Source organism: Trachurus trachurus (assembly GCF_905171665.1).
Source record: "Trachurus trachurus genome assembly, chromosome: 11".
Lineage (NCBI taxonomy): Eukaryota > Metazoa > Chordata > Actinopteri > Carangiformes > Carangidae > Trachurus > Trachurus trachurus.
In genome coordinates, this window is record NC_139904.1 from 140,486 (window position 1) to 160,559 (window position 20,074).

A 20,074-nucleotide genomic window follows, 5' to 3' on the forward strand; every position below is an offset into this window, starting at 1 on the left:
CGAGGCCGTTATAAACACGTCTGTCCAGCTTCTATCAGGTCAATTTAACAACAAAGAAAAAGTAACTTTTCTTTTTTCTTGAACTTATTGTTAGAATTAAGATTATTTTATATTTCATATATAAAACTCCTCAGTAAAACAAGTCCAGACTCGTCTGCTGCTGTATTATTATATAGACAGAACATCCATACGGTCCTGTACCTGAGCTCAGGTGTGTCAGGTATGTGTGTGTATGTGGTATGTGTCCTGTCTGTTGACTTTACAGGTCGACACACTGAGAGAGGAGACAGACTATATGTACTCACTCTATAAACATATATACAACTACCAGCTTAAACAAACAGACATAAATATATTTAAAATATCTGAAGGAAAAAAAGAAACGTGATCGTGACCAAACAGAGAACAAGAGAGAAACATAAATGAACGACAGCAACACATTTGTCATCATATCAAGCTGTTTAACTGACTGAGTTTAGGCCTATAAGCTACTAAATGCAAAGAACATGTGTAAATTATTATTATTATTTATTCAGATTTTATTTTGTTCTTATTCTGCTTTTATTTTAGTAGCTAATAATATTTTCATTTGTCTTGATCCTGTTGTTTTTCTCATTCAGGAGTTGTGACTGTAATCAGGGTTTTTCTTTTTCAAAACTTTATTGAAAAGTTCCATGACCATGGACAGTACAAAACAGATAAAAGTCTGGCATCTCAAACCAAGAAAATAAATCAATGGGCTGTGAGACATAAAGTGAATGAAGTGCGTAAGTCAGTACAGGGGTAATTAAAACATAATAATACAAATAAATGAAATGAAATTTTAAAAAAAGAAAGAAAAGAAAGAGGAAAGAGGACAAAAGTCACAACATGTTACATTTCTCAAAATCTTTCTTGTATTCTGTCAACAGTGTGTAACAGTTCTTATTATCAATTATTTTAATACATTAAAAAGTAGTAAAAGTAGTTCTTGAAATCAGTTTCAGAAACAGGAAAGAAAGGTCGACCTTTGGAACATTTGGGTTTATGTGGAATTTTGCGATTAGAATTATCTAAGTGTTGGATTTTCCTGTTATAGTATAGAAGTATATCTATGGATTTCATATAGTTAACCCGGGTTAGATTGAACTCTTATAGTGACGTGGACATCCGTGTGTGTTCACCTGTCGCAGGTGGACTGAGCCAATCAGAGCTGCTCCTCTTCCTCTCCAGTGTAAACACGCCAGTTCTCGCAGAGTCACACCAGATCTCGCGTGATTTGGCCGCAGCGCTCTGCTCCGCTGTATGTAGCAGCACAGGGAGCTAATCGGTCGCTAGCTGACCACAGACCCACAACTAACTGCGACCGGACTCGAACCTGCTGCAGCAGCGGCCCCGACCCCGCGGGCCCTGATATGTTCACAGAGACCGACTCACAGGTCCGAACCCCGGCCTCGTCTCACCGGACAGTCCGGCGGTAACCGTCCGAGCCGCGGCTAACGACGAGCTAACGAGGAGCTAGGAGGCTAACTAGGAACTAGGAGCTAACGAGGAGCTAGGAGGCTAACTAGGAGCTAACGGGCTAACTAGGAGCTAGGAGGCTAACCGATAATATAATACATCAATGAGGCTAACGAGGAGCTAGGAGGCTAACTAGGAGCTAACGAGGAGCTAGCAGGCTAACCGACAGTATAATACACCCATGAGGCTAACTCGGAGCTAGGAGGCTAACTAGGAGCTAACAGCAGCGGAACCAGGAAGCAGCGCGGCGCCGCGGAGCTTCAGTCCGGGCAGCGCGGCCTCTCAGGCGGCTTCACTCCGCTCTCTGACCCGCTCACATCCAGAACCAGCACCACACCGCGGAGGAAGGTAAGACCCAGAACCAGGACCAGGACCGGACGGTGTCGGTTCTGTCAGAGCTGCACCAACACATCAACATCCACCTGAGAGAGAGTGTGTGTGTGTGTGTGTGTGTGTTAGATAAATACACTGCTAAAAAAAAAATAAAGGGAACACTTAAACAACACATCTTAGATCTCAATTAATGAAATAGTGCAGTTTAAAATCGTTATTCAATATATAGTAGAGTGTGTTGAGAACAAAATAACATAAAAATGATCAATCAATGTAAATCAAAATTATCATCCCAGGTTGATTTCACACAGGTGTGATATACTTGGAGTTAACAACGTGTTGTTTAAGTGTTATGTGTCTTTATTTCTTTGAGCAGTGTGTGATCTCGCATTGCAACAACAACGCTGTAAACTGTAACGTTGTGCAAGCAAACATGACTGCTGCAGAGTCCACATGTGTTGAAAGGAAGTTAAAGTTGCTGCTGTTCACCACTACACAGCCTATAACTCTATATATATATAACTGTAACCTCTGCTGCAGGTCTAGTGAAGGTTAGATGATGAATAAGATCCATGTTGAGTATAATGATGACGGCTTCGTGTCTTGCTGAAGTTTCCACGGTGGTAAAGTGTGTTAAGCTGTTAGTTTGTGTCCTGTCATGTCTCTACATTCAATGCTTTGCTAAGACATTTTATTATTAAGTTTATGTGCAGAATGTGTCGATCAAAAACTGGAGTTATAATAGTATAAAGTCTCTGACTGACACAACATACACCTCCATGTTTTAGAAACAACTGCACCGTGTTGATCTTGTGTGTGGACAGACTGTGTGTGTGTCTGTCTGTTTGTCTATTTGTCTGTCAACCATTGACAAGAGAGTTGTCCAGAGTTGTCCTAGAGAGAGAAACTTTAACATCCACATGCTCGACAAATGAAGTCTGATTGGTTGATATTGGCCTTGGAGTCTTTAGTAGAATAAAGCTATAAATAAACATCTGGATGAAGCCTGGCAGGTGCAGCAGTGATCGGTCACTGATGATCGACTCATCGTTTTTTACAAATGAATCAGTAAGTTTAATTTATATTTCCTGAGACAGAATCTGAAGCTTTGTGTGTTTTATTCTTCACCGTGATGACGTCACAGTCTGTTGTTCTGCAGCAGCTCGATGATTAACACAACAAACACAACAAACACAACAAACTGAACAAACACAACAAACTGGACGTTGAACCCAGAGATCAAACACCTTCAGCCGCTGGTCCATCAGGTTGTTACGTCACTTCCTGTGTGACCTCTGACCTCTGAGCTCCTCTCTCAACTAACTTTATTTATAAAACACTGATACGAGACACAAACAGCTGCAGGTTCAGACTCAGGTTTCTGTAGCTCAGCTCTGATTGGTCGTTTCTCTCTTCACGCCGTCTGAACAGGAAACAGAGTTTATCTCTAAAGAAGAAGATTGTTCTGGTTTGAGATTCTGTTAGTCTGAGTTTTGGGACATCAATGATTATTGATTATTGGATGGTTGGTTGGTTGTTAGAGAGCTGCAGACACGTTGACACACACACACACACACACGTTGACACACACACACACACACTCGGTTTCAGTGAGGAAGTAAAAGTCGACGCTGTCACTTCCTGCTCAGCGTCAGATGTGATTGGACGGCGGCGGCTCAGGGCGAAGCTGAGAAACGGTTTCTGTTACAAGAGTTTATTTTTATATAAACTTGTTAGATCAAAGCGCGCGTGTGTTTTTTATTCTGGCTGTGGTGACAAAAAACTTTCACTCGTGACTTAGTTTATATATTAAACTAAAATCTATTTCCTGTTGACGGTATAAAACAACACTACACAGTGAGCCGGTGCATATTCTCATTTGTCCAGGTCATAGTGTTTCGAGGAGGTTAAATCGAAAGCAACTGTAATAACAAATAACTAAGTCCAGTTGCTTTCGATTTAACCTCCTTTGAAACACTACACAACAGTATTTATTATTAATTATCTATAATAACATTTAAACGGCAACAACATGTCACATTAACTGCTGCTTCACATTATCTGACCAGCAGCAGCTGAAGTGTTGAACTGAACCTTTAATGAGTGGTTCTCAACTGGTGGGTCGGGACCCAGAGTGGGTCTAGACCCGTTCTGGATGGGTCGTGGACAGCTGGTCAGAAAAGTAAATAATATTTAATGCACATCTGATGTTGGACATGTCTTTTATTTTGAAAAATAACTTATTTTGAAAGGCACGAGACACGTGAACACATGCAGTTGTAATGCTCCTCCTCACTTTCTGATTATTTGCTCCATTTGCTCTGAATGCAAAGATATCAGTTTCTTATTAATGTGGCCTGATGCAGTGAATCTTGTTTTGTTTTGTGGGTCTTTATTTTGTACAGTTTGATATTTATCCACTTTAGTGAACATGCTCTGAATGCAGAGATGCATTAGAAGTCAAATATATCGTTTTGTTGGTCTCCATTTTGTGCAGTTTGATATTTTTTTATTCACTTCCGTACATGCAGTTGTCATGGTAACTCCTCAGTTTCATTCATGTGCTCTGAAATGCACTTTGCTCAATAAAGAGAAACATGAGTTTTTAAAGGCTTAAAAAACAATTCTTGGTTTGAATTCTATAAAAGTGGGTCGAGACTTAATGACCATGAGAAGATGTGGAGCCCAGAGTGAAACTAGTTGAGGGTTAGAGTTAGAGGTCGACCTCTAGTTAGAGTTAGCTAACCCTGCTCTAATGGACCTTCTCCTTCTCCACCTCTTTCTGTCTCTTCAGGAACTCGAGCATCAACGATGTCGAAGGCTGCAGACTCTCACATCCAGTCTCGGTCCCGGTCCAGGTCGCGGTCCCGGTCCCGGTCCAGGTCTTACTCCCGGTCTCACTCCAGGAGCCGCTCCAGGTCCCGGTCCAGGAAGCGTCGCTACAGGTCAGTTTGGGTTTATTTTATTAGATTTTATTTTATTAAGATCCCCATCAGCTGCTGCACCTGGTAGGTACACCTCCTCTTCCATTAATACACACATGAAATAAGACTGAACTCCCAAATAATATGAGAAGCTGCAGAGTACAACAATAATTATACACATGATAGTAATAATAATAAAAATAAGTAGTAATAGTAACAATTTCAAACAAATCAATAACAAATCAATAAAACAATAACATACCAACACAACAAAATAAGTTATGACAAGACATAAACTCTAAAATAACCTTAGACAGACTGTCTCTGCTATCTGCCTGTCGAGGCGTCGTCTTTTAAGATATTGTTTAAAACCAGTAACCGTATCGATACCTCTAGTATTATATAAGACTGTTTTCTGCATTGAGCTGATTTCACTAAAGGTTCAACACATAAATAAACTGATTATGAAAGAAAGATTGCAGTACAGGTGGTCGGTGACATCATCACAGGTGGTCGATGACATCATCAGCAGCTGTTGTTCGGTGGCTGTTTCTCTCTCCAGGTTTTATCTTCATTTGCATAAACGTGTTTCCTCCTGATAGAGATCTCACACACACACACACACACACACACACACACACACACACACACACACACACACACACACACACACACACACACACACACACACACACACACACACTCACACTCAGCAGCTCCACCTGCTGGTCAGAGGAGGCAGCAATTAGAATGTTTTTGTTTTATTCTATCAACTACCAACAACATTTCTCCTAAAATTGAAATAAAAATATTGTCATTTAGAGCTTTTATTGGCTGAAAATGACTAAACTAGTCTAAATAACAAAAATATCAAGTCTATTCAGACCTTGAATAATAATAATAATAATGCAAAGAAAACATGTTCATATTTATTAGAATATTTTAACTCAGGAAGAGTTTATAAACCATTTTTAGTGGGATAATGTCGATGTTTAATCCCAGCAGTGGTTTTTATATAAAACCAGATGTGGTTCAGGTGATGACCTCATCGGGTGATGACCTCATCAGGTGATGACCTCATCAGTGGCTACGTTTACATGGACAGTTTCAGTCGGTTTCAGAAAGGTTTGGGAGACCAAAATACTTCATGTAAACACCTCAAACCGTTTTCAGTTTCCCCAAACCGGTTGAAGTTCCAACCAGGTTTAAGGAGGCGGTTTAAACCAGTTCCAAAGCGATCTGTCTGTCATGTTAACACGTGTAATGGGTTGATCCATGGCTGCGTTCGTTCTGCGCACGCTCAGGACCTGACGTACGTACGCACGCTTGAACACGTACAACACCGGCGACATCTTGCATCCTCACTCCCTCCCGACTCCAAACGCTCTGTCTTCTCTTCCTGCTGGAGTTAGGACGAAGCCGCGCTGCTGTTTAACGCAGATAAATATTATAACAGCAAACACTGCGCTCAACAAACCAGGTGTTTCAGCCACACAGCTGTAGCACTTCTGTAATCAATACTGTTGTAACCATAGTAATGCCATCACTCACAGCTGCGGGAACATTGGAAGCGTTTGTTGCGTCGGCGCATGTAAACACCCGAGCTGAACACTTCAAACAGACGGATTCAAACCAAACCGACTGAAACCGACGTAAACGTACCCAGAGTCTCATTAAGGAGAATGAGCTGTGTTGGTGTTGGTGTTTAAAAAAGAAAAGAGAAGAACGACTGTCGTACATGTAGAGATGCTTTTATAAGAAACATCTGTGAAAGTGCTCTCTGTAAATATTATGGGATGCTCCGATACCGGCCGTAAGTTCTCGTACTCATAAATTAGCGCCTTCGGTAAGTCGACTCTGAGTACGTTGAGCTCGCGCCTGACGACGAGTAAAAAGCTCCGATACTGATTCACCATGGCAACAGGGGAGAAAACAGGAAGCAGACATGTTCAGAGAAAAGAAGAAAGAAGTAACACGTCTGCTGCGGCCGTAGTAAGAATCACTGACGGTTTTAGATGCGGTCGACTTTTCATTTAGAATTTAACATCACTCTCTTTTAATATTGAGGAAGTGGTTGGATGTTACTCCATGTTTTATTTAATTTAATTTAATTTAAATGCATAGAGCTGAAAATGAAATATAAAAACAGTCTCGTGACGGCTCCTCACTTTGGTTTGATTCATATTCAAAATAAAAGTTCATTCAGTGGACATTTCAATGTGTATTAAAGGGATAGTTCACCCAAAATTGAAATGTCCCTCATTATCTAGGCTACTCCCCCTCATGTGGACTAAGGGCTGGGAGAAGTTTCAGAGTCCTCCGTGGCTTCTCTGAGTTACAGCGGGGCTCCGTGCAGCACTGCATGTCCATATGACGGTTGTCAATGGATACCAACTGTCTTCGTAACAAAAAGACACACCAAAAAACATCCAAATACCTCCATAGTGCTCGTCTGTAATGTCCCTCTCAGAGAAGCCACGGAGGACTCTGAAACTTCTCCCAGCCCTTAGTCCACATGAGGGGGAGGAGAGTGAAATTTCAATTTTGAGTGAACTATCCCTTTAAGTAGAATGAGTTGTGTTTGTGTTGGTATTTAAAAAAGAAAAGAATGACTGTCATACATCAGGGTATCCGCGGATCCTTAAAAAGTCTTAAAAAGTCTTAAATTCATGTATCTAAAATTAAAGCAGATATCAGCTTCACGGCCGTTTCGGCTAATGCTGCGTTCAAGGCAGGCTTTTGAAACCGTAAGTTACAGCTTCAAGTCACAACTACGACTTGGTAGCGTTCCAGGTAACCCGTAGCTCGTGTTTTTACCATCCTGTTGTCTGTGAAAGTTCCCTATAACGGCCACTCGTAACTTCTGACCCGTGAACTCGTACCAGATCGAACTGGTATGACTTCACAGGAAGGAAAAACACAAAGTACGAGTTTCCTTGAACGCACCATGAGTTAGCAGCCCCCGCCCTTGTCAGGCATCAATTGGTCCTCGTGCTACGTCACCACATTCACGCGCATCCCTTGGCTGCACACACAGCCCTTCATGCCGTTCTCTCTCCTCATTGGATAACACTTGTATCCCAGAAGAAATGTTTTCTCCTCGGGTTACAGCAGAGCAGAGTGACGGAGAGACTCGTGTTCCGGTCGAAACACTCTATGTAAGTGATTGCTGACGGAAAATATGACTAATTAGGACTTATATTAACAAAAACATTTCACTGATATCTCCTTTAAGGCCTTAAAAAGTATTAAATTTATCAGAAATGTCTAAGATGGTCTTAAATACAGTAGTCAATGGTCTTAAATACATGGATTAAAGTTCTCCGTCGCCACGGCGGATTTCCGTCAGTGGGAAAAATTAGGGGGGGGGGAAAGGGCTACACGTGTTTTTGTTGTGGTTTACTAATGCTGCTCTCAACCAGGTCGGTCATTTCTCCCGCTAATCAGTGAAGGAAAAAAAGTAATATTGTGGGGGATATTTTTCGCTCTATCTGGCAACCCTGGCCTGCCTGCGCGTATGAGCCCGGTGACAGGACACTCAGTCACTCAATGGAGGCGATACGCGTTGGGTCTCCTGCCGTAGTTGACGTTGGTCCGAGTGGCCGCGGTCCGAGCGCATGTGGCAGCGCTGCATTCGGTTTCGTTTTTTTTAATTTCGTGCATGTCCGCGGTGCACCGCTGCACGGACATGCGCCCCCCAACCCCCCCCCCCCCATAGCAGAAGAACGGGTCCTTGAATGGCTGGTCCAGACCCCTACATTTAAAATATGAGATTTGTTTTTGCTGTCCACTGAGTTCAGTTTAAGTTTCATTCACTCCAGCCGTTCTTGTCTTGTTGCCTTACAATGATAGGAACCTCAGTCAGTAGCTACTCAATGTGCTTTTTTTTTTTTTTTATCTGAAACAAATGTTCTCTTAATGTTCTTCTCAGAGTACACCAGAATGCTTCATTTAGGCTATGTGTTAAAATTACAAACTTATCAGAAAGCAAAAATTTCCATATTAAAAATGCTTTTTTAAATTGGTCTTTTTTCCCTACATTTTGTTTACATTTATTCTAATTCATTGATATGCGCCTGTTTGCCCTCCTACAGGGGTTTGGTCACCGTTGGTCAGCCTTCTACTCATTTCAATACTTGGAACTGCTAATTTTTCCATTGTCCTTGAGTAAAAGTTGTGTGAGTGATTTCAGTGTCAGTCGTGCGCAGACTCCTTCCTTTCTTCCTTGTTGCTTTTTCTAGTTTTGTATTGATTATCAGTTTGCTTATTAATAACAGACAATAAGTAAACTTGACTGATTGTCATTGAGGTCGTAGTACAGTGGGATCCCCAACCATCGCTTATATAGGATTTTTTTATTCTTTTTTACGGTCTTAAATTTCATTCAAGGTGGCTTTAAAAAGGTCTTAAAAAGTCTTAAATTTGACTTGCTGAAACCTGCAGATACCCTGTACATGTAGAGATGCTTTTATAAGAAACATTTGTGAAAGTGCTCTCTGTAAATATTAGGGATGCACCGATACCGGCCGCAAGTTCTCGTACTCATAAATTAGCGCCTGACAGCGAGGAGTTAACGGAGTGAAACAGGAAGTAACACGTCTGCTGCGGCCGTAGTAAGAATCACTGACGGTTTTAGATGCGGTCGACTTTTCATTTAGAATTTAACATCACTCTCTTTTAATATTGAGGAAGTGGTTGGATGTTACTCCATGTTTTATTGTATGGTGCCGGTATTTTATTTAATTTAATTTAATTTAATTTAAATGCATAGAGCTGAAAATGAAATATAAAAACAGTCTCGTGACGGCTCCTCACTTTGGTTTGGTCTCTTTCATTTGTTCTTTCTTTCTTTCTTTCTTTCTTTCTTTCTTTCTTTCTTTCTTTCTTTCTTTCTTTCTTTCTTTCTTCAAACTCTTCAACTGTTACACATGCAGTATTTCAACAGTTTCTTCAGCTTATTCAGCATTTCTTCAGCAACGGCGTTCAGCTGCTTTCAGCATTCACACGCTTCTTTTTATAGTATAAAATCACTATTAATATTAATATTCAAATGTTTTGAGGGGTTGAATTTTAGGTTTTCATTATATTTGAAGCCATAATTATTAAAATAAAAATAAATTGAATAAATGTTTCATTCTGTTTTGAACTGAATAAATAACCGTTTCCATGACGATGACCTCTCTCTCTCTCCTCAGCTCTCGCTCTCGTTCCCGCTCCCACTCGCCGTCCTACAGGAACTACCCGACCAGAGATTACCAGAACAACCGGGGCGGCGGCTTCAGAGGTTATAACCGTGGTTACCGCCGCCCGTTCCATTACCGCGGCCGTAACCGTGGTTACTACCAGCGTGGCCACTACCAGAACCGCGGCGGCGGCGGCGGCGGCGGCTACAACTACAAGTCCAACTGGCAGGAGAGAGGAGGAGGAGGAGGAGGAGGAGGAGGAGGAGGAGGCGGTTGGCACGGCGACCGCGGTGACCGTGGCGACCGCGGCGACCGCCACTACGAGCAGGACCACCACTCGCCCAGACGGGGGCGCTCTCGCTCCCGGACGCCGCGGAAACGCTCGGCGAGCCGCAGCCGCTCCCGCGGCTCCGACCGCTCCTCGTCCGGCCGCTCCCGGCGTTCCCGACGCTCCAGCTACTCGTCTCGCTCCCGCTCCTCGTCCCCGCGGCGACGCCGCAGCAGCAAGGGGAAGCCCGGCGCCAAGGACAAGGACAAGGACGCGGCGGCCGACGCTCCGGCCGCGGCGGCGGCGGAGAAGTCCGGTGGCGTTCCGGCGGCCGAGGGCAGCGCCATCGAGAAGGCGTCCGGAGGGAAGTGGATCGACTACGACGGATCAACGACCCCCAAGAAGGACGAGTCCTCCGGCGGCTCAGGGCCCGGCGGCGGCGCCGCTCCGCTCTGGAAAACCGTGGGCGGCGCTCCCTCTCCTCCCTCTCCTCCGGCCCGCAGCCCCACCAAGGCCGGACCCACGGCGTGCTTCAGCGGCTTCGGCTTCTTCTCCAAGGACGACGCCAAGGCAGCGGACAAGAGCGTGATCTCTGCCGCGTTCAAGAAGTACGTCTGTTACATCACTACATCACATGACCGGTGGAGCTACCAAATAAATGCAGTAGTGACCGGTGTAGCTACCAAATAAATGCAGTAGTGACCGGTGTAGCTACCAAATAAATGCAGTAGTGACCGGTGTAGCTACCAAATAAATGCAGTAGTGACCGGTGTAGCTACCAAATAAATGCAGTAGTGACCGGTGTAGCTACCAAATAAATGCAGTAGTGACCGGTGTAGCTACCAAATAAATGCAGTAGTGACCGGTGTAGCTACCAAATAAATGCAGTAGTGACCGGTGTAGCTACCAAATAAATGCAGTAGTGACCGGTGTAGCTACCAAATAAATGCAGTAGTGACCGGTGTAGCTACCAAATAAATGCAGTAGTGACCGGTGTAGCTACCAAATAAATGAAGTAGTGACCGGTGTAGCTACCAAATAAATGCAGTAGTGACCGGTGTAGCTACCAAATAAATGAAGTAGTGACCGGTGTAGCCTCCAAATAAATGAAGTAGTGACTGGTGTAGCTACCAAATAAATGCAGTAGTGACCGGTGTAGCTACCAAATAAATGCAGTAGTGACCGGTGTAGCTACCAAATAAATGCAGTAGTGACCGGTGTAGCTACCAAATAAATGCAGGTAGTGACCGGTGTAGCTACCAAATAAATGCAGTAGTGACCGGTGTAGCTACCAAATAAATGCAGTAGTGACCGGTGTAGCTACCAAATAAATGAAGTAGTGACCGGTGTAGCTACCAAATAAATGCAAGTAGTGCAGCAGCCTCAATGAATGTGTCCAGCTGCCAGAGTTGTCCGACTCTGGATAGCGAGGCTAATTTCTGTTAGCCCGTCTATGGTGTTTTACATTAACGTTAGCATTAAGCTAGCGGACGTTATGCTTAGTTGTAACACTGGCTGTGTGTGTTTTGAACGTTGTTTCAAACTATGTGGGTTTGATTGAACATCTTTGATGCTTAAATATATACAGCGGGGAAAATAAGTATTGAACACGTCAACATTTTTCTCAGAAAATATATTTCTAATAGAGCTATTGACATGAAATTTTCACCAGATGTTGGCATCAACCCAAGTAATGCACACATACAAAGAAATCCGAACATTAATGTCCATAAATTAAGTTATGTGTAATAAAGTGAAATGACACAGGGAATAAGTATTGAACACATGAAGAAAAGGAGGGGCAAAAAGGTATGGAAAGCCAAGAAAACAGCTGGAGTTTGTCAGTATTTAGAATGTAATCCTGTCTCCTATCAGTGCAAAGTAATATCTGCTGGTTTAGTCCTGATTGATGCCTTTTAAAAAGGTTTCTCACCACCAAGGTGTCAGACAATAAGAATTGCATGGTGGGCAATGGCAAAGAGCTGTCTAAGAGCTGTCTAAAGACCTACGCAGCCAAAGATTTCAGACGGAAGAGTCAAAACAATAATCAGAAGGGTTCCCTAACAGTCCAGGACACTGGTGGAGAGCTTCAGAAAGACCTGGGATCAGCAGGTACAGTTGTTTCATAGAAAACAATAAGTAATGCACTCAACCATCATGGCCTCCATGCACACACACCATGCAAGCCATGGCAGTTGAGTGCATTACTTATTGTTTTCTATGAAACAACTGTACCTGCTGATCCCAGGTCTTTCTGAAGCTCTCCACCAGTGTCCTGGACTGTTAGGGAACCCTTCTGATTATTGTTTTGACTCCTGTTTTGCAATAGTAAGGTTGTGTAGGTCTTTAGACAGCTCTTAGACAGCTCTTTGCCATTGCCCACCATGCAATACTTATTGTCTGACACCTTGGTGGTGAGAAACCTTTTTAAAAGGCATCAATCAGGACTAAACCAGCAGATATTACTTTGCACTGATAGGAGACAGGATTACATTCTAAATACTGACAAACTCCAGCTGTTTTCTTGGCTTTCCATACCTTTTTGCCCCTCCTTTTCTTCATGTGTTCAATACTTATTCCCTGTGTCATTTCACTTTATTACACATAACTTAATTTATGGACATTAATGTTCGGATTTCTTTGTATGTGTGCATTACTTGGGTTGATGCCAACATCTGGTGAAAATTTCATGTCAATAGCTCTATTAGAAATATATTTTCTGAGAAAAATGTTGACGTGTTCAATACTTATTTTCCCCGCTGTATATTACCGCTTAATATATTGCTTTACTCCTCTACACCGGCGGTTTTAATTACGCGATGTAATACGTCATTAACTGTGCGGCGGAGTAGTGTCCGAAAGTGTTTTTTCATTTGACCAGTGAGTTACTATATTGAATTCACTATATTGAATTCACTATATAGTGAGTAGGGAGGAGGGAGTGAGTGATTTCGGACACAACCTGAGTCTTGAGTCTTGAATCTTGAAGTCTTGAGTCTGAGTCTGAGTCTGAGTCTGAGTCTGAGTCTGTGCTTTGTGTTGCAGGTACTTGGCTGAGAACAAGAACAAGAAGCCGGAGAAGGAGAACGGTCGAGACAAAGAGTCGAGCTCAGAAACAGAGAAAGGAAACAAGTCTGGAGACTTCAACGTCTCGTCCTCGTCGTTCTCCGACTCCAAGGACGACAAGGCTCATCCCTTCTTCGAGGCCGGCGAGGAGGAGTTCCTCAAGTCTCACGGGCTGAAGGAGCGCGACGACGCCGACGACGCCGACGTCAAACCGGCCTTAACGGCTCGGGACATCTTCGGTAAATGGGGCGACGAGCCGAGCTACTCGAGCTCGTTCCCGTCGGTGAAGGAGAAGAGACGAGACGGAGAGGAGGAGGAGCCTCTGGACCACCCCGAGGAGGAGCTGTACCGGACCAGGAAGCACGGCTCCAAGAAGGAGGAGAAGTCCAAGAAGAAGGAGAAGAAGGAGAAGTCGCGGCGGAGCGCCACGCCGCCGTCCTACCGGGACAAGGAGCGCCCGCTGTTCCCCGGAGCGTTCCCCCGGAGCGACGAGTCCCCGGCTCGACGCCTCTCCTCCTCCAGAGAAGAGTTCGAGCTCAAACTGGGTTCGTTAGACGAGCTGCCCAGGTGAGTAGAGGCTGCGCCCTCGTCTCCGTGGCAACAGGGTCCCGTCCTTTCGTCAGTACGTTAACGTGACGGATGAATCAAACTAATTCTGATCTTAATCCGACTGAAACCGGTTTCCTTCTGAAACTGGAAGACGTGTGTGAGCTGCTTCACACCAGTAGAGACGGAAAACACTTTAACTTTAACCCTTAAATCCTTTAACCCTTTAACTTTAGCTTAAACTGTAACTTTAACCTTCACACCAGTAGAGACAGTTAACACTTTAACTTTAACTTAAACTTTAACTTTAACCCTTAAATCCTTTAAGGCAAGGCAAGGCAATTTTATTTGTATAGCCCGTTTTAACACTTTAACTTTAACTTTTAACCCTTTAACTTTAACTTTAGCTTAAACTTTAACTTCAACCTTCACACCAGTAGAGACGGTTAACCCTTTAACTTAAACTTTAACTTCAACTTTTAACCCTTTAACTTTAACTTTAACTTAAACTTTTAACCCTTTAACTTTAACTTTAACCTAAAGTGGAGCAGAGAAGCCGACCTGAACCGAGCCAAAGAGAGAAGCACCTGTGGTGAAGCATCGGTGCATTTCACAACGTGCAACCAGAGAGACTTTTTATTTGTTTATATGTTAATGACAGGAAGGAGTTGATCTGCAGCCAGTTGCTTTTAAAAGGACAGAAACTCTGAGGAGATGCTGAGCTGAGTGTAGATCGACATCTTCGTCCGTCCAGCAGTGAAACCGGACGGTAGATAACGTGTCGGTAGATAACATGTCGGTAGATAACGTGTCGGTAGATAACGTGTCGGTAGATAACGTGTGTCTTCGCTGTCCTCAGTTCGTCCCTGTCCAAAGATCGCCTCCCGCCCAGAGACCTGGGGAATCCATCCAAAAAAGATGCGGTGATGAATCCATCCAAAAAAGATCCAGAGTTTCGCTCCATTTTCCAGCACATTCAGTCGTCTCCGCTGCGGCGCAGCCCGTCGGAGCTGTTCGCTCAGCACATCGTCTCCATCGTCCACTACATCAAAGGTAACGGTAGAGCTGGTCCAGGCTCAGGGGACGGTCTCTCTCTTTACATACATATACATACATACCTCGGTTACCATGGTTACCACCGCTGTGTGCAAACCCACTCTTTGTTTTGACTTTGCAGCTCAACACTTCCGCTCGTCAGACATGACGCTGAGCGAGCGCTTTGCCCTGTACCACAGGAAAGCTGCTGAGGTAGAAATGATGAAGCCAAGGAAGAGTCCCGAGATCCACAGGTACCTGAATCTGGTCGTTGTTTAGATCATGGATCGGATCAAATCCTGAAAACGGGTTGTTTCAAAACCAAAAACGGATTCTGAGATCGGATTAGATCACGTGATCCAGTCCTGGTTTTCATCTGGATCAAACCCTCAGTTTGTGTTGTTCAAAACCTTTCAGTAGGATCGGGAAAACTTTGATCCAGTTGATTCAAACTGGTCAAATAAACAATATTAATAATGTAGTATACATTTAATGATTTATATTTTGCACCTATTTTTTAAACTATATCAGTGATTAGTAAATAAAGTTGACTTTTGAATATTCTACAACTGAAACACTTTTCCCCAAACTGAAGTTTGTTTTTAAATTTTCTAGATTTGATCCGATCCATGATCCAAGATCCAATCAGATTAACCCTTATAGAACAACTGGGCCTTTTTACTCATCAATGCCTTGTGTTCTGTTCTGTTGTGTACTGGTCTCTAACGTGCCGTCCCCTCCCCAGGAGAATCGATGTTTCGCCCAGTGCCTTTAAGAGGCACGCTCACCTGTTTGAGGATGAGGACGAGTCGAGCTACAAGGTGACGAGAACTTTTCACATTTGACCTGTTTGGAGCAGATTGTGCCACGATGCAGAGCAGCCGTGTTGAGCTTTGTGCTTTTCTTTCAAAGGATTCATATTTCTAAGTCTAAAGAGCCCAGTTGTGTTTTGTAAGTGCCGAGCAACCGAAGCCTATGAGATATGGTTATTGATTGGGTTATTGATACGAACCCACAAAGGCTAAAAGGAAGTGAATTAAGAACCTGAGTCCGGCCGGGACCTTATCAGTCGTTACCCTGTGAGTATGTTTCCTGAACAGATCAAGACTCAAACTACAGTGACATTCAGTCTGTTTAACTGCTACATGCATGCTGCTGGTTCCCACTCTATATATCTATAAATATATCTATATCTATAAATATACCTATATCTATAAATATATCTGTATCTACACTGCTCACAAAGAGTCAGGGATGTTCAGCTTTGGGTCGTGTCAGTTTGAACCTGCTGTTCCCTAGCAACAAGTGCCCGATCCATGAAGCCAACATTAACCGCAGTATCGGACGCCACGGTTAATTAATCCTAAAGATTCCTCAATGTTCGGCGTTCACTTAAAGGGATACGCCAACATTTTTTTTTTCGTGTCTTGCCTCACTCCCGAGTCCATGACCAGCAGATAGACACCATCCTTTCCACTGTGCGTGCAGTAACCATGGAGATAGAGCCGTATCGCCGTAATTAGCTTAGCTCAAACACTGGAGGTGTATGGGTAGTGTTAGCCTGCCTCCACCTAAAGTCGCTAATTAGCTTAGCTCAAACACTGGAAGTGTATGGGTAGTGTTAGCCTGCCTCCACCTAAAGTCGCTAATTAGCTTAGCTCAAACACTGGAAGTGTATGGGTAGTGTTAGCCTGCCTCCACCTAAAGTCGCTAATTAGCTTAGCTCAAACACTGGAAGTGTATGGGTAGTGTTAGCCTGCCTCCACCTAAAGTCGCTAATTAGCTTAGGTCAAACACTGGAAGTGTATAGGTAGTGTTAGCCTGCCTCCACCTAAAGTCGCTAATTAGCTTAGCTCAAACACTGGAAGTGTATGGGTAGTGTTAGCCTGCCTCCACCTAAAGTCGCTAATTAGCTTAGCTCAAACACTGGAAGTGTATGGGTAGTGTTAGCCTGCCTCCACCTAAGGTTGCTAATTAGCTTAGCTCAAACACTGGAAGTGTATGGGTAGTGTTAGCCTGCCTCCACCTGAAGTCGCTAATTAGCTTAGCTCAAACACTGGAAGTGTATAGGTAGTGTTAGCCTGCCTCCACCTAAGGTTGCTAATTAGCTTAGCTCAAACACTGGAAGTGTATGGGTAGTGTTAGCCTGCCTCCACCTAAAGTCGCTAATTAGCTTAGCTCAAACACTGGAAGTGTATGGGTAGTGTTAGCCTGCCTCCACCTAAGGTTGCTAATTAGCTTAGCTCAAACACTGGAAGTGTATGGGTAGTGTTAGCCTGCCTCCACCTGAAGTCGCTAATTAGCTTAGCTCAAACACTGGAAGTGTATAGGTAGTGTTAGCCTGCCTCCACCTAAGGTTGCTAATTAGCTTAGCTCAAACACTGGAAGTGTATAGGTAGTGTTAGCCTGCCTCCACCTGAAGTCGCTAATTAGCTTAGCTCAAACACTGGAAGTGTATGGGTAGTGTTAGCCTGCCTCCACCTAAAGTCGCTAATTAGCTTAGCTCAAACACTGGAAGTGTATGGGTAGTGTCAGCCTGCCTCCACCTAAAGTCGCTAATTAGCTTAGCTCAAACACTGGAAGTGTATGGGTAGTGTTAGCCTGCCTCCACCTAAAGTCGCTAATTAGCTTAGCTCAAACACTGGAAGTGTATGGGTAGTGTTAGCCTGCCTCCACCTAAAGTCGCTAATTAGCTTAGCTCAAACACTGGAAGTGTATGGGTAGTGTTAGCCTGCCTCCACCTAAAGTCGCTAATTAGCTTAGCTCAAACACTGGAAGTGTTAGGTAGGCCTAATAAGCATTTGAGCTAAGCTAATTACGGCGATACGGCTCTATCTCCCTTGTTACTGCACGCACAGTGGAAAGGATGGTGTCTATCTGCTGGTCATCGACTCGGGAGAGAGGCAAGACCTTTAAGGATGTAACGGAGCATGAATCTGATCTAATCCCATACCATCCCATAATTATCCTTTGATGATGTAATACTGTAGCTGACCTGAAGCTGGAACATCCCTGACTTCCTGTGAGTGAACATCAACACAAACAGGGATCTGTAGTTTCTGATGGAGGCAGTGAACATGTAACTGCTGTCTGCACCACTAGAGGGAGCACCACACCTGTTACACACCTGTCTGTGCTGCACCTGTTCAAGGCCCCATCGACCTCTGTCTGTCTGTCATCAATATATTTATCTGTGTGCTGTCGACGCGGCGGTGGTTGATGAGAGTTCTTCTCTCTGCAGGATCAGAGTAAAAAGTTCAAAGGAGACGTGATGGACCTGCGGCTGGATATTGAAAGACGGAAGAAGTTTGCAGGAAAAGAGCGCGACTACAAGCGCGACGGCGGCCGGAGCCCCGGAGGCTCCCGGTCCCCGGACAAATCTGGGAAACACCACAAGAAATCCAAGTACGAGGCCGTTTTTAGCTCTTGTTATTGATTCATTGCACTGCAAAAACTCTATATCTGACCAAGACTATTTGTCTTCTTTCTAGTCAAAACAAATATCATTCTACTTAAAATAAGACTCATCATGTAAAAAGCAGCTTGTTTTTAGACACTTTTTACTTCTTTCAAGCTGATTTTTACTTGAAATAAGTAGAAAAATCTGATAGTGGAGCAAGTTTTTCTTTCTTATTACAGATTTTTCTACTTATTTCAAGTGAAAATTTGTTTGAAACAAAGGAAAATGATCTAAAATTTTAATGATTTTAAGTGGAAGTTAGTTTTGACTAGAAATTAGACGAAATAAGACAAATATTCATGGAAAGATTTTGAGTTTTTGCAGTGTGATTGATTGATTGATTGGTTTTCCTGCTGCCGTTTGTTTTGCGCTTCACTGGTTTAATGTCGGCCATGTTTTGTTCTCCCTCGCAGGAAGGGGAAGAAGAAGCGGGATCGCTCCCCGTCCTCCTCCTCCTCCTCCTCCTCCCCGTCCCCCTTCCCCCCCCCCTTCAGAGGGGAGGGGGGGGAGGAGGAGGGCTACTCTCACCCACGCCACCCCCCCAACCTGCGGGACGGCGCCGGACCGCGGGACTACGAAGGCCACGGGCCGCCGGAGCGAGGAAGAGGACGAGGATTTGTAAGTTTGGTTCTGTTTGTTTTGACTGACGGGTTCTGTGGTTCTTCATCACACAGACTAGAATGAGACACGCCCACTGATGATGTCACAGCTTAGAATGAGACACGCCCACTGATGATGTCACAGCTTAGAATGAGACACGCCCACTGATGATGTCACAGCTGAGACACGCCCACCGATGATGTCACATCTTAGAATGAGACACGCCCACTGATGATGTCACAGAACTAGAATTAGGGGCTGTGTCCACCAGACGCGCTTTCAGCTCTGACAGCGCTCTCAGCGCTGCTTTCCCAGCGCTTAGCGCTCTCTCTCTCCCTCGTCAGAATGCCGCTGTTGCTAGGTTACAAAACGAGTCCTCTGACACTTCCGTGTTCCTGCCTTGTTTAATGTAAACACTACAACTAGTGTCAGAAATACACAACAGCATTAGCGGCAGCTTTTGACATGGACCCTGAGGTCGGCCTACCTTCCATACAAGTGTGGGTCATGATATAAACCGAGCCACGTCTCCGGTTGTGTTGCTGTCGGTAACGTATGTCCCGCCCCTTCTTGATTCTGATTGGTCAGTGCGGGGAAAAGTGACATTGACGAGCGTAGCGCTGGTCTAAAAGTTGAACAGATTTCAACTCGAAGCGCTCTGAGCGCCGCGACAAAAAGAAGCAAGCACCCAGGGCGTTTTACCGCCGAGGGCGCTGAGCGCTGTGAGCGCCCAACTCAATAGGGTTTGAATGTAAAATAGACGCCCAGAGCGCTGAAAACACGTCTGGTGGACACGGCCCCTTAGACACGCCCACCGATGATGTCACACAACTAGAATAAGACACGCCCACTGATAACTAGACAACTAGAATGAGACACGCCCACTGATAACTAGACAACTAGAATGAGACACGCCCACTGATAACTAGACAACTAGAATAAGACACGCCCACTGATAACTAGACAACTAGAATAAGACACGCCCACTGATAACTAGACAACTAGAATGAGACACGCCCACTGATAACTAGACAACTAGAATAAGACACGCCCACTGATAACTAGACAACTAGAATAAGACACGCCCACTGATAACTAGACAACTAGAATAAGACACGCCCACTGATAACTAGACAACTAGAATAAGACACGCCCACTG

The 20,074-nt window shown here is 44.1% G+C and overlaps 1 protein-coding gene across 2 annotated transcripts in view; it reads left to right on the forward strand.

Annotated features, from left to right (window-relative positions):
• Positions 1-1,552: 1,552 nt before the first annotated feature.
• The window catches only part of thrap3b (thyroid hormone receptor associated protein 3b), a 31,771-nt gene continuing 13,249 nt past the window's right edge, over positions 1,553-20,074 (forward strand). Inside the window, exons 1-9 of one of the 2 annotated variants that reach the window (XM_083982075.1) lie at positions 1,553-1,848; positions 4,628-4,778; positions 9,953-10,816; positions 13,254-13,841; positions 14,680-14,873; positions 14,998-15,109; positions 15,601-15,676; positions 18,097-18,260; positions 18,729-18,933. In XM_083982075.1, the coding sequence (XP_083838201.1) occupies positions 4,645-4,778; positions 9,953-10,816; positions 13,254-13,841; positions 14,680-14,873; positions 14,998-15,109; positions 15,601-15,676; positions 18,097-18,260; positions 18,729-18,933 (2,337 nt within the window). In that variant the 5' untranslated portion in view covers positions 1,553-1,848; positions 4,628-4,644. Of the gene's footprint in view, positions 1,849-2,762; positions 2,902-4,627; positions 4,779-9,952; positions 10,817-13,253; positions 13,842-14,679; positions 14,874-14,997; positions 15,110-15,600; positions 15,677-18,096; positions 18,261-18,728; positions 18,934-20,074 lie in introns of those variants that run through there. The other variant, XM_083982076.1, reaches the window with a different exon arrangement.